Genomic DNA, 13,734 nt, shown 5'->3' with positions numbered 1-13,734 from the left:
CCTCACCCAAACTCACACTCACCCTCACTCACCCTCACGCTCACTCACTCTCACTCACCCTCAACCCCTCAATCACCCTCAACCCCTCAATCACCCTCAACACCTCACTCACCCTCAACACCTCACTCACCCTCAACACCTCACTCACCCTCAACTCCACAGTCACCCTCACACGCACTCACCCTCAACTCCTCACCCTCACACTCACACACTCACACCCCCTCACTCACACTCACACACACTCAATGACAATAACTCACACTCAGACTCACACACCCTCACGCTCACACACCCTCACCATCACCCCCCATCACCCTCACACCCCCTCACTCACACTCACTCACACTCAATGACAATACCTCACACTCACCCTCACTCACACTCAACGCCTCCACCTCAACTCCTCACCCGCACTCACCCTCAACACCTCAATCACCCTCAACACCTCACCCTCAACACCTCACCATCACTCACCCTCAACACCTCACTCACCCTCAACTCCTCACTCACCCTCAACACCTCACTCACCCTCACTCTCACTCATCCTTACTCACCCTCAACACCTCACCCTCATCTACGCAACGCCACTCATCTACTAAAAGACACTCAACTACGCAACGCCACTCAACTACGCAACGCCACTCAACTACGCAACGCCACTCAACTACGCAATGCCACTCAACTATGCAACGCCACTCAACTATGCAACGCCACTCAACTATGCAACGACACTCAACTACGCAACGCCACTCACACATGCAACACCACTCACACATGCAACGCCACTAAACAACGCAACACCACTCAACTACGCAACGACACTCAACTACGCAACGACACTCAACTACGCAACGACACTCAACTACGCAACGACACTCAACTACGCAACGACACTCAACTACGCAACGACACTCAACTACGCAACGACACTCACACATGCAACGCCACTCACACATGCAACACCACTCACACATGCAACGCCACTAAACAACGCAACACCACTCAACTATGCAACGCCACTCAACTACGCACACATGCAACGCCACTGCCACATGCAACGCCACTCACACTGCCAACGCCACTCACACTGCCAACGCCACTCACACAGGCAACGCCACTCACACAGGCAACACAAATCACACAGCCAACGCCTCACACACAGGCAACACCTCTCACACACGCAACGCCACTCACACACGCAATGCCACTCACACACGCAACGCCACTCACACACGCAACGCCACTCACACACGCAACGCCACACACGCAACGCCACTCACACACGCAACGCCACTCACACACACAACGCCACTCACACACGAACAACACTCACGTTGCCAATAGATCGCGCAGTACGACAGGTGGAACTATTACAATGGCAAATAACAATGCCTTTCACTGTTGTTATCATTTAGAATACATAAAGGGCTTTGTCATTTACACAACCAATAGCTCAAACTTTCCTACTGCGAGACCTATTGGCAACGCCAGTGCTTGTTTCCTCCTCTGTCGCTGCACGAAGACTGTATTTGGCATCTGTCTGGCTGTCGGTAACCTGTGCATGCCACAAGTGACACTTACCATACTCCTGTGTGGACCTAATTGGCATTTATCTGGATGCCTGTAACCAGTGCCCAGTAGGTGCTGATCTTCTTTAACTCTTGTGTGACTCAATAGACATTTACATGGCTTCTTGCAACTTGTGCATGCTATGTGCTGTTACTCTAGCACTCCCAGTGCATGGCACTGCTGACTTCTCTGGTATTCCTGTATGGACCCTAGCAAGCATATTGACTGCCATTGCCAACTCTTGGTAACAAAGTGGTGAAAGTCATTTATAAATTCGGATTTATGCTACAGCCTGATGTGCCCTTATGCCCTTATGCCCTAATTACTTCTATTGCAACTCTTCGTCCCTTGCTCTTTTATCACTTAACCTAACTTAACACACTACTCCTACAGACACTGCATGGAGTCAACATAGGTCCTGCAGTGCTAAGACACAAAAAAATACTATGTGATCTGGTCGATTGAGACAGACACCAAGGTAGATGATCTGTGGTTTAACCCAAAAAGTATTAAGCTGTTAGGTAGACAGATATAGTCGTCAGCTGATGTGACTTCTAGCTGTGTTCCTTAGTCGCATGGCACTGGTGCCACAGGCAAGGATTCTGTCACTCCTGAGTTGAATCCATATTGTTCTTCATGGTTGTTTGGCACCAGTCCAGGGGCCAGGATTCCGTCACTCCTGAGTTGTATTGTTCTTCCTGGTGGTTTGGCACCAGTCCCGGGTCTGGGATCGGTCACTCCTACATTGATTGATGTAGTTTTGCCTGGCTGATTGGCCCCAGTGCCATCTCTAGGATTCTGTCACTCAGAAGGCATGCAACAGAGCAGCGAGCTACCCATCAGAAATCACTTCAGCACCTCGTCAGGGTAGAAAGTGCAATGTAAATACCAATATCAATGTTCCTTATAGTGTGAAGGAACCAATCTAAATCAAAACTCAAAACAACTGTAACCTTCGTACAGAAGGGGTTGCACAATAAATGTGCATGAAATATATTGTTAAATACAGGACAGAATGGACCATAACTCCAAGCAGCCTTCTCTAACAGGTGCCAAAAATCATAAGGCACGCAAATAGCATCAGGAAATGTTCAGATAGCATTTGCACCTGCATATTTCACTGATCAGGAAGCCTGAAGAGGTTTGATTTTCATAGGGGATTGCTGCAAATCATAGCACACCTGCAGTGTGTAATGAGAACCCATACAGCCATTACTGCTTCCTCATAACTGGCTTTCCAAAGAGAATGACTGGAGACTCCCTCAATGCAACCCACCCATTTCCGTGGGCAAGCTGGCAGGTCATGAATCCCTGCAACCCAGATGTGGCAAGCTGTGTCCGAATAACACAATGTATACTTCCCACAAAGAGGGGGTTAAATTGAGTAGACAGTGGTAACAAATGTGAGTCAAAACTGATGCATAATAGCTCTGGCTCCACCATGTAAGACAGTTTCTGAAACTTGCTTCATGGGTAATAGGTGTGAGGGTGCCCGTTGGACCCACCCGTGGCTGGCTTTTGCCTGGTCAACTGAGCTTTTTTTGCTTGAATTGGGGGCCAATGCATCCTTGATGCACCATTGAGGCAAATGATGACTTTGATGTGATGTAGAGGAAATGACCTGACATATTATCCACTGCAATGCAAAAAAATTCTATGTGACTCGAAACTAAGCACATGGTGGCGCCATTTTGATAGTTTGGAAGGAGCCTTCGCTTGGGAAATGGGTCCTGTTGTTCGGTCGCACAGTAGGATACGAATCACGCTGGACCTTTTGCCTGGCATAACCTCGTGGTCTGGTCTTAGCTGCATCATGTCACCGGCAGCAAGTTATAAGTTTCTGTTTGGCATGTTAGTTTCTTACAGTGCAGCTAGCTTATTCCAACATAATTCTCCCTCTCATAATTTAAATCCCTTAAATCTTCTTCCCTCTCATCTGCACGTTTTTAATGAGTTTCACTTTAATATTTTGGAAAGAGACACTCTGGCACACGCAGTTCTATCCAGCCATTACAGGCACCTGTTTACTCACATCAGATATGTTTTAGATGCTACGCCCCCCTTTGCCTCGACGTGTGTGGGCGGTTTCCTCACCTAAAGTTTGGACGGTGTCCTTGGTAGATCCGGATCACGTGACTTTTTGTTGATTTGTTTTTTACTTGGAGTCTGCTAGACCCGTTTGCAGCTATCATTACAAAGTTTTTGATGTCCAATCTCAGCTGGTTTCTTTGTTATATTTTTCAATAAAAGTTTCCACCTAAACTAATGAATACGAATTACAGATCTGCCTCAGCCGCCCTGTTGTTATTATCGAGAATGCCCAGAATTAAAAGTATGATGAGAGAGAATGAAATTATAAAGTGACGCGTTTATTGTGCCGTTTCGGTAGATTTGTAGAAATTGGAATTTATTAAAGTGTACAATTCTGCACCTGCTAACCTTGCTATGAAATTCTAAATGATTGCTATGCCGAGCAAACATTCATTGCTGTTTCTGGATCCCAGTACTGTACTGAACATATAACAAAAACTGTGCGATACAATATTTAATTTGGCAGGCAAAATTCGTCAATAAAATCAGTGCTACTCACTTTCTGATCGGCATATTGCAGATTCCATGCTCTACATAGTTACGTGATTAGCACACACATGCTGAAGTGACGCTTTTGTGCACATTGATCATACCAACGTGTTCAGTTAAAAAAAAATACTGTTTCATGACAAGCCATTATAAGATGTGTCACAGACAGTTCATCCAGGTTTGACGTGAACTGGTCGTTCTCCCACGGCAGGTCATGCAGACGCTCCGATTTTGCTTAAAACATAATACACGTGTAATAGCGCCACCTATTGATATATTTGTTTGAAGCATCTCAGAGTTCCATATTAGCAAAGCATTTTATTGTGCATCACAAAACATTTTCACACTCTTGTTTTCCTTTTTGTTTTACAGACCTTTCCCTCTTTATTTGTCTGTCTACTAATTGCGAAAGCAACACACTGATACAAGGAATGTTTAAATTAATCAAAACAACTGGTGATCACTCAGTGCCACATTTCAGTCCCTCACTTTGCTTCTATTGCGCCTCTATAGTCAGAGACCAGCCAATGCAAACCTGCCTTTCTGCGAATGCAATACGAACAGTGCAGCCCGAGCTGCATAGGCTGGTCTCCTCCGGATAAGAAAACAAGCACATTTAGACTGGTTTCAGCCTACATGGACCTCATCAGTCAATCAATTAATCAATCAATCAAAGCATTTATATAGCGCACTACTCACCCGGAGGCTCTCAAGGCGCTAGGGGAGGGGGTGGGGGGGGGTCCGCTACTGCTCGAACAGCCAGGTCTTGAGCTGCTTCCTGAAGGCGAGGTGGTCCTGGGTCAGGCGGAGGTGGGTCGGGAGGGAGTTCCAAGTCTTGGCGGCCAGGTAGGAGAAGGACCTTCCCCCTCTGGTGGCTCTTCGGAAGCGGGGGACGGTGGCGAGGGCGTGGCCGGTCGATCGAAGCTGGCGTGTGGGAGCGTAGAAGTTGAGGCGGCTGTTGAGGTATCCTGGGCCTAGGTTGTGTAGGGCTTTGTGTGCGTGGGTGAGGAGACGGAAGGTGATTCTCTTGTTGACCGGGAGCCAGTGCAGATCTCTCAGGTGTCCGGAGATGTGGCTGCGACGGGGGATGTCCAGGATGAGTCGTGCTGAGGCGTTCTGGATCCGCTGGAGTCTCTTCTGGAGTTTGGCGGTGGTACCGGCGTAGAGGGAGTTGCCGTAGTCCAGACGGCTGGTGACGAGGGCCTGGGTGACCGTCTTCCTGGTCTCGGTGGGGATCCACCGGAAGATCTTACGTAGCATGCGCAGGATGTTGAAGCAAGACGAGGAGACGGCGTTGATTTGTCTGGTCATGGAGAGGGAGGAGTCCAGGATGAAGCCCAGGTTGCGTGCGTGGTCTGTTGGTTTGGGTGCGCTGCCCAGGGCGGGGGGCCACCAGGAGTCGTCAAAGGCGGAGGGTGAAGATCCCAGGATGAGGACTCCCGTCTTGTCCGAGTTCAGTTTCAGGCGGCTGTTCATCATCCACTTGGCTACGTCTGTCATCCCTTCGTGTAGGTTGGCTCTGGCGGTGGCGGGTTCGTTGGTGAGGGAGAGGATCAGCTGGGTGACGTCGGCGTAGGAGATGATGTTGAGATTGTGTTGGCGTGCGATGGCTGCGAGGGGGCTCATGTAGACGTTGAAGAGGGTTGGACTGAGCGAGGAGCCTTGAGGAACGCCGCAGATGACTTCGGTGGCTTCTGATCTGAACGGGGGGAGGCAGACTCTCTGTGTCCTTCCGGCGAGGAAGGAGATGATCCATTCCAGTGCCTTCTCCTGGATTCCGACATTGCTGAGGCGCTGCACTAGGGTACGGTGGCAGACAGTGTCGAAAGCCGCGGAGAGGTCTAGGAGGATGAGGGCCGCTGTTTCTCCGTTGTCGAGCAGGGCTCGGATGTCATCGGTGGCTGCGATCAGGGCGGTCTCGGTGCTTTGGTTGGCCCGGAAGCCAGACTGCGAGAGGTCAAGGGATCCGTTCGTCTCGAGGAAGGCGGCCAGCTGCTTGTTGACGGTCTTCTCGATGACTTTTGCAGGAAACGGGAGCAGCGAGATGGGGCGGTAGTTCTTGAGGTCGGTGGGGTCGGCTGATGGCTTCTTTAGGAGAGCGCTGAGTTTGCCGTGCTTCCAGCTCTCCGGGAAGGTAGCGGTGTCAAAGGAGGTGTTGATGATGTCCCGCAGGTGGGGTGCGATGACAGCGTCGGCCTTGTTGAAGACGTGGTGAGGGCAGGGGTCGGTCGGAAATCCGGAGTGGATGGAGTTCATCGTGTGGACGGTGTCTTCGGTGCTGATCGGGGTCCAGGCGCGGAGGGTGGTGGTGGGGGGCGGTAGTTCGGTCGTGGCGTGCGTCGGTTGAGTGCTGAAACAGTTGTGTATGTCCGCGATCTTGTTGTAGAAGTAGGAGGCGAGGGAGTTGCAGAGGTCTTGTGAAGGGGTGATGTCGTCGTTTCCAGCGTTGGGGTTGGAGAGCTCTTTGACGATGTTGAAGAGTTCCTTGCTGTTGTGTGCGTTGTTGTCCAGTCGTTCCTTGAATGCAGTTTTCTTGGTGGCGTGAATCAGTTGTTGGTGTTTTCGGGTGGCGAGCTTGAGGGCAGTCATGTTGTCCGGTGTTGGGTCTCTGCGCCAGGCTTTCTCGAGGGCTCGGCAGTTCCTCTTGGAGCTCTTGAGTTCGTCGGTGAACCATGGGGCTTTCTTGCTGCCGGGTCTACTAGGCGGGGTCCTCAGAGGGGCGAGGTCGTCTGCGCAGCTGCTGATCCACTTTGTGAGGTTGGTGGCCGCCTGGCTGGGGTTTGTTGCGCCGGTGGGAGGGTTCTTGCTCAAGGAAGTCGCGAGCTGGTCGGCTGTGATCTTGTTCCAGCTTCTGCGTGCAACCTGTTGCTGGTGGTGGTGGATCGTGGTCCTTCTGAAGCTAAAGTGGACGCAGCTGTGGTCCGTCCAGTGGAGTCCGGTGGCGTGGCTGAAGGTGATGTCCTTGCTGGATGAGAACACGGGGTCGAGTGTGTGTCCGGCGTAGTGGGTGGGGGTGGTCACCAGCTGCTTGAGTCCGAGGTTTGCGAGGTTGTCCAGCAGGGTGGTGGTGTTGCGGTCGTTGTTGTTCTCCAGGTGGAAGTTGAGGTCCCCGAGGAGGATGTAGTCAGCGGAGGGGAGGGCGTGCGGGCTGATGAAGTCGGCGATGTCTTCGCTGAATTGTGTGCGTGGTCCCGGGGGTCTGTAGATGAGGGTGCCTCTGAGGGTGGTCTTGGGGTTGATGTGGATCTGGAAGTGCAGGAGTTCGGCGGGTGCGAGGGTGTCGTCGGTGTTGGTCGTGATGCGGATGGTGTTCCTGTGGATGATGGCGATGCCTCCTCGTGTCTGGTTGACGCGGTCCCTTCGGATGATCTTGCAGCCGTCTGGGATGGCGATGGCGATGTCGGGCCCTGAGGAGGCGTTCATCCAGTTCATCAGTGAAGTACAGCTTGAGCCCTGTATCACAGGCATACCCATTGATTACCAGTGGCTGAAACCGGTCTGTGGTTGCTTGATCAATTATATCTGTAGTTGTGGTAGGGTTGTTTTGGTTGTAGTGAAGTGGTGGCTCAGTATTTGGTATCTGTTGGGGCAACATCTGGAGAAGTTGGTATAAAGCAGTTGATAACAGAGGACCTAGTTCTCAAGAATGTAAAGAAAAAAAACCTCATACAGATGTATGCAGATGAATTGAAACTAGGTCTATTACTTGGAGAAAAATTGGCATTGTGAGAACCACTTTGGAAATTAGAGATGAATCCATTGTGGTTTAGAGCTTGGGTCAACTTAGAGTAAAATGGGTTTAGGAAATTTAGAAGTAAGAATGTCTTCATGTGAGCTGGTAAGACACACTCTTCGTATCAGCGTGTTAACATATTTATTGTACTAACCTAGACGAGAATTCTACGCTATCCTCCTTCTTTGTGCCTTTTCTGCCTGTCTCTTTCTTGTTCTCATTCAAAATCTGATGATTAAAAAGAAGTCCTGGCTCCTAAAAGTGAGTTTTGGTACATACATACATACTACAAATAATAGCACAGATTAATTAGTGTGTGTGCCCTGTGTGCATGCAGTTCATGGTTGTCTGGTGTCTGACAGCCTAATGCACATTTAGGACGTGTGACAGATTTCAAAGTTAGGGTTTTTAGGGGTAACTGACCACCTCGTAATACACTTCTGGAAATGTACTGTTGATGAAACGGATAGAGTACTAAATGTTTACCATAGGCAGTGGGTGCAGGCTCACACTATTAGATACCACTGATAATGTGTGCATATGTTCCCAGGCACAGACGCATCATCAGAGACTGCCTATGTCAGCCACCGCCCTTTGTGGGGTACTTGGCAGTACCGTTGCATTTTCAGGGCTTGGAGAGTCTGCAGTGAAAGCTCACTCACTCATCTTCTCGAGTATGGTTGAAGGTTTACAGTGTCTCAAGTACAGATAGCTATAACTGCATCTGAAAAACCATAGCATCCACTTCGCAAAGGCATTGATGAGTACAGGAAGTAAAGTCCTACATGACTTTGTGTGTTGGCCTTAAAATGCCAAACTCACTAGTAGTGAAAGTGCAAAGAGGGCACAGTACTTACTATTTCTACTAAATATATAGCAATGTAAGAGTATGTAAAAGAGAAATACAGGAGTACTACTTTACGTGCTATAAATGCCTTTGTGAATCTGCTCCAAAACACCCAGCTCACTATTAGTAAAAGTGCAAAGACGGTACAGTCCTTTGCAGTTATTCTATATATGGATATTTCTTGAAAATTAGCATTGTATTCCCATTTTAGATGTTTTGGAGCCAATTTACAAAGGCATGTAACAATACACAAAATTGTATCATAGGAGTTCCACTTAATATTCTCACCAATGCCTTTGTGAATCGATCCCTCAGTATTCATTCTTTATGCCTAATTATTGGTACTGAGATTATACTTGCGTTTGAAATTAATAGTTTGAAGCAATGCTAGAAAGTAATGGCATTGCACTAAACCCCGGTTCCTGCAGTTATTTTTGGGCCAGATCTGGAATGCAGTCGACACACAGAAATATGATGAATTTGTCCTGCTGTAATTTTCCAACACCAGGACACAATTCAACAACACCTGTACGTTGCCTGCAGCAGCCTGCAAACAGTCAAGTCAAGTCAAGTCAAATATACTTTTATTTGATTCATTAAAAAAATCATAAAAGGATGGACAACCATCATAAAACACAGTGCTTTAGAATATAAATTTTTTTTAAAAACCTAAAAAGGCTTAGGTTGATGTCAGAATAAGGAGATACTTATTATTTTAAAAATAATGACGAATATAACAATGCATTTGGGAGAAATCTGCTAATTAGTTGGCTGCTTGGCAGGGTCGCATTTTGCCAGTTCTTTTGCTGCGATTTTCCATAGTATTATGGCTCTACAGGACAGAGGAATTGACGACCCTCCGAGACATTTAATGACCGCTGCTCTACATGTTCTTATTTGTTCCTTCCTTAGAGCCTCCCGGAGAATGGATTTTCGGGCTTCCAATAAAAAAGAGCAAGTACATAGAAAGTGTAGTAGTGACTCTTCCCCTTGACCACAGAGACAACACTCCTTGGTTGGCCATGTTTGTTTCCATTTTGGGGTCAAATCCTTTGAGGGGAAAGACCCCATGCGTATCAAAGTCAGATAATGTTTTTTCTGGTGGGAGAATTGTTCCAAAAGGTATTGTTGCGGCTTCAGCCTCTGATAATCCTTAATCACAGCCCAGGCATGATGTTTTTTTGCAAAGGACGTTTTATCAGTTATTAAAGAGGTCCGTTTGATAGCGTTATTGACCACGATTTTAAATCCGGAGTACGTTGTGAGGGTGAGCCAAGCATCCTCTAGCTGTAATGCCGACAGGGATTCCTTCAGGGCTGCTGTGGTTGAGTTAGCTAGGCTCTTTTGGTTTTCAATCTCGACCCAACAATGGTGGGCTAGGGTGTTATCTTCTGCCTCCCTCATCCTCCAGTAGTATTTTACTAGGGCGCCTTGTCTGGCCATAATCTGATTTTTTAGACCATATTCTAGGCGGATTTGTGCCTGTGAGGTGTGTAGCGGAATTGAGAACAGTCTCTTAAATAGTGTAGATTGTGCTGTATTTAGGACTGTGGCATCTTTGGTGTTCAGAATTTCTGAGCCATATGAAATGGAAGGTAAAAATTTTGCAGCAATCACTTTAAGCAGGTGGGCAGTGGAGCATCCTATAAGTTTTTTCCTTAGAGTTTTAAAAGCGAACAATAGTTGTTTGGCTTTCAAGCGACCTTGGTCCAAGTGTGATTTGAAGTTAAGCTTACAATCTAACTGAAATCCCAGGTATTTGTAGCACGTAACCCTTGTCAATTGATGCTCACCCAAATTCCAGGAAAAAGTTTGACTTTTTGGTGTTTTAATAGATTTCGAGAAACACATAACTTTTGTTTTTTTATGGTTAATCGTAAGTTGGTTCGAGGTGGCATAGTCTCCTAGTTCTGTGATCAGTTTCTGTAGGCCTATGGGAGTTTGTGCTAGCAGGACGATGTCATCGGCATATTGGACACAAGGGATCGGTTTTTTTCCCAATTTTGGAGGGTCTGCTTGGATTAACCTGAGGCGCTTATCGAGATCGGAGGTGTAAATGTTAAATAGACAGGGTGCCAGTACGCAACCCTGTTTTAGCCCATTGGATGTTGGAATTTTGCCGGTTAAACTGGACCCATCTCCTCTCTTGATTTGTACCCACGTATGTGAGTATAGATTGATGATGGCCTTCAGGAGTCGTGGCGGAACCCCCCAGTCTTGCATTTTTGCCCATAAGTTGGCTCTTGAAACTTTATCGAAAGCTGCTTTTAGGTCGATAAAGCAGGTGTACAAGGGCCTAGATTTTGCAAATGACTGATTAGCTATGAGAGTAACCGCTGAAATATTGGTGAGGGTGCCCATCCCTGCCCGAAATCCAGTTTGTGTGTAAAGTATTAAGTTTGATCTGCTGACCCAAGCCTCTAGCTCAACCAAGAGATTGGATGCGTATAATTTCGCCTCCACATCTATCAATGCGATTAATCTGTAATTGGAGGGATCCGAGCAGGAACCAGACTTGTGGATTGGGTTAAGGATACTTCCTCTCCAGGACTCAGGAATCAAACCGCATGTTATGGCTTTGTTAAAATGGGGAGTTAGGAGGCGAGAAAAGAATGGAGGGTCGTGCCGAAACAGGGCATTTGGTAGTCCATTAGGGCCTGGAGCTCCCTCAGGTTTTAAGTTTTTTATTATTTTAAGTACTTTTTCAGCAGAAAAAGACTCTCTGCAAACAGCACAGAGGCTTTCTTATTTTCACTTTCAGCTGGCCACAACACAAAGACCTGATTTAAAGGGGCTTCAGCCCTTTTTTTGTTCAAGTATCATCCAGGCTGGGAGTCATCTGGAGCCTAATACCGAAATGCCAGTGCAATGGAAGTAAACAACGGCACCTAGCTTTTCACTTCACAAGTACTTTAGAAAAACCATGATTTGGAAACAGGTTTTTGACTTTGTTCAACCCCCCAATGTAAGAGATGAGCATGCACTGTAAGAGTGTAAGAATGAATAATTACACTAATTATGATTTAAATGTCACCTATTAATGTATTTTTTATGTAGTTCTTTTATTGTGCCATTCATCCCAGTGTAGGGTGTTAGAGAGCTTGACATCACACAGAGAGACATAATAAACCATACAGGTGTGAGAATCAATGTACAGGAAATGTTATTTAAGACAATGAGGGTGTAAGGTGTAGAAATCACATATTATTCAGAATTGTGGACATTATACGTTAAGAATAAACAGTGGAGAGAAACACAAAGGATATAAAACATAATACAGTGATTGGGATAATCTGTATCAATAAGACGTTAATAATTCCAAGAGCAGCTGTTTTTTGCAATCTTAGAATAACAACAGATTGAGAAAAAAAGGAACTAAACCCATGATTTATAGTTTTATGCAGCACCTTGAGGCCATGTAATAGATCACTGTGCTAAATAAGAAGGGTTGCAATTTATGAACTGAGATTAACAAAATAGTTTCAGTGTCAAAATCAGTAGCCATTTTACCTAGCTACATAAAATAGAAATCTGTGCTCTGCATATTACATGAAATGCTTTGCAGCAGGCATATTAACTCTGTATGTTACTTTATGAGTCAAAACTGTGATTGGACATGACACAAAACTCTCCCTGAACTGCATTAACCACCAGAGTTATCTTACCATGCATTAACCACCAAAGTTATCCTAATGCTATTACAATCCACTCAAAATTGCTGGGGCAGGACCAAAAAAATCTCTTTAGCGGATATGTTTACCTAGTAAGATATTTGAAAAAGGAGCCCATTTGTGACCAATTAAGCAAGCTAGAACATATTTGCTGTCACATTTGTCCTTGTTGCCAATTTCTTTGCCGCAGATTATTTATCAAAATAAATGTATACGTTGACTCTCAGACTCTGCATTTTCTGGCGCTGCCCTCATGACTCCACCCCCTTTCCCTTACCACACCTTGACCCCCAATTTATGGGTTCCTAGAGTAAATGTTTTCTAATCCCAGCACTGCTTTAGAGGCAAAGGTTCAGTAAGATGGGTTGTTTGATCTTGATAATGCATTCATGCATTGTAACGTCCAGATTGTGCTGGTGCGCACTGAAATTAAGAAATTGCTATTTAATAAAATTGATGCCACTAGATTACATTTCATAATACCATGTTACAGATTTTAGCCTCTGTTTATAAATCACATTGTTTATATTACTTGATAGCGCTCCGTTACTAATTTTGATGAACATGCCGGCATTTTTGCCCCTCCCTCTGCCTTGATTGTACCCCCCCCCCCTCCACCTCCACCCCATGTCTCCTATCATCCATTTTCATGGAAACACCTTATCTTGTAGCTCTGCACATTATCACCTGCAAAGCCCTCCAACATCTATTTAGGCCTAGATCATGCTACAAAAACAAAAAAACTGTTGAATAAAAAGAATTTGAATGGCCTACATTGAACGAAAATTGCAAGATTTTAGCACAGTATAATCATTTGTCAAGTGTTTACAAAAAACGTTTACCTTAATTAAGTAAGAAGTTGTGTATGGCCTCGTGTTGTATTCAGTACGAGCTATTGGATTGCTTTATATATGTCTTTTTAAAACATATCTATTTGTTTCATTTTTAGTTGCAAATGAAGCTGGTGAAAAAGGCGCCAATCCATTGGCACGGTTTGCACGTAAGTACATATTTCCAACGTTTTCAGCATATTTGTTTAGAAAGTGGTGCGTCTATGGGTCCTTTATTTATTTATGAATCAGTGCCTTGAGAAGAGTCGATTTCATATATTTGTTTTGCAGATACACTTCATTTGTAATGGAGACATAGCATCTGTGTTAACTTGATATCTGTATGTTCTGCTCTAAATTTGTCTTTTGTGCCTCTAAAGAGCACTTGTGTGAATTGACCTAATAGGTTGCTACATAACTTGAAATCCACAGAACAAGGGTACACAAAGGAAATCGGGCATAAATTACCCTACCATGCAGCTCTGTCTTAAGGAGCTTTGACAA

At 45.9% G+C, this 13,734-nt stretch overlaps 1 protein-coding gene across 3 annotated transcripts in view; it reads left to right on the top strand.

Annotated features, from left to right (window-relative positions):
* Positions 1-13,734, top strand: part of PDE1C (phosphodiesterase 1C) — a 1,706,308-nt gene that overhangs the window by 268,380 nt on the left and 1,424,194 nt on the right. For all 3 annotated transcript variants that reach the window (XM_086964785.1, XM_086964792.1, XM_086964788.1), the window contains exon 2: positions 13,350-13,400. In XM_086964785.1, the coding sequence (XP_086820911.1) occupies positions 13,350-13,400 (51 nt within the window). The remainder of the gene's footprint in view (positions 1-13,349; positions 13,401-13,734) is intronic.

This window comes from Lissotriton vulgaris, chromosome 4_1 (genome assembly GCF_964263255.1).
Source record: "Lissotriton vulgaris chromosome 4_1, aLisVul1.2, whole genome shotgun sequence".
Taxonomy (NCBI): domain Eukaryota; kingdom Metazoa; phylum Chordata; class Amphibia; order Caudata; family Salamandridae; genus Lissotriton; species Lissotriton vulgaris.
Note: the sequence above shows the minus strand (reverse complement) of the source record. Positions and strands in the feature narration are given on the sequence as shown.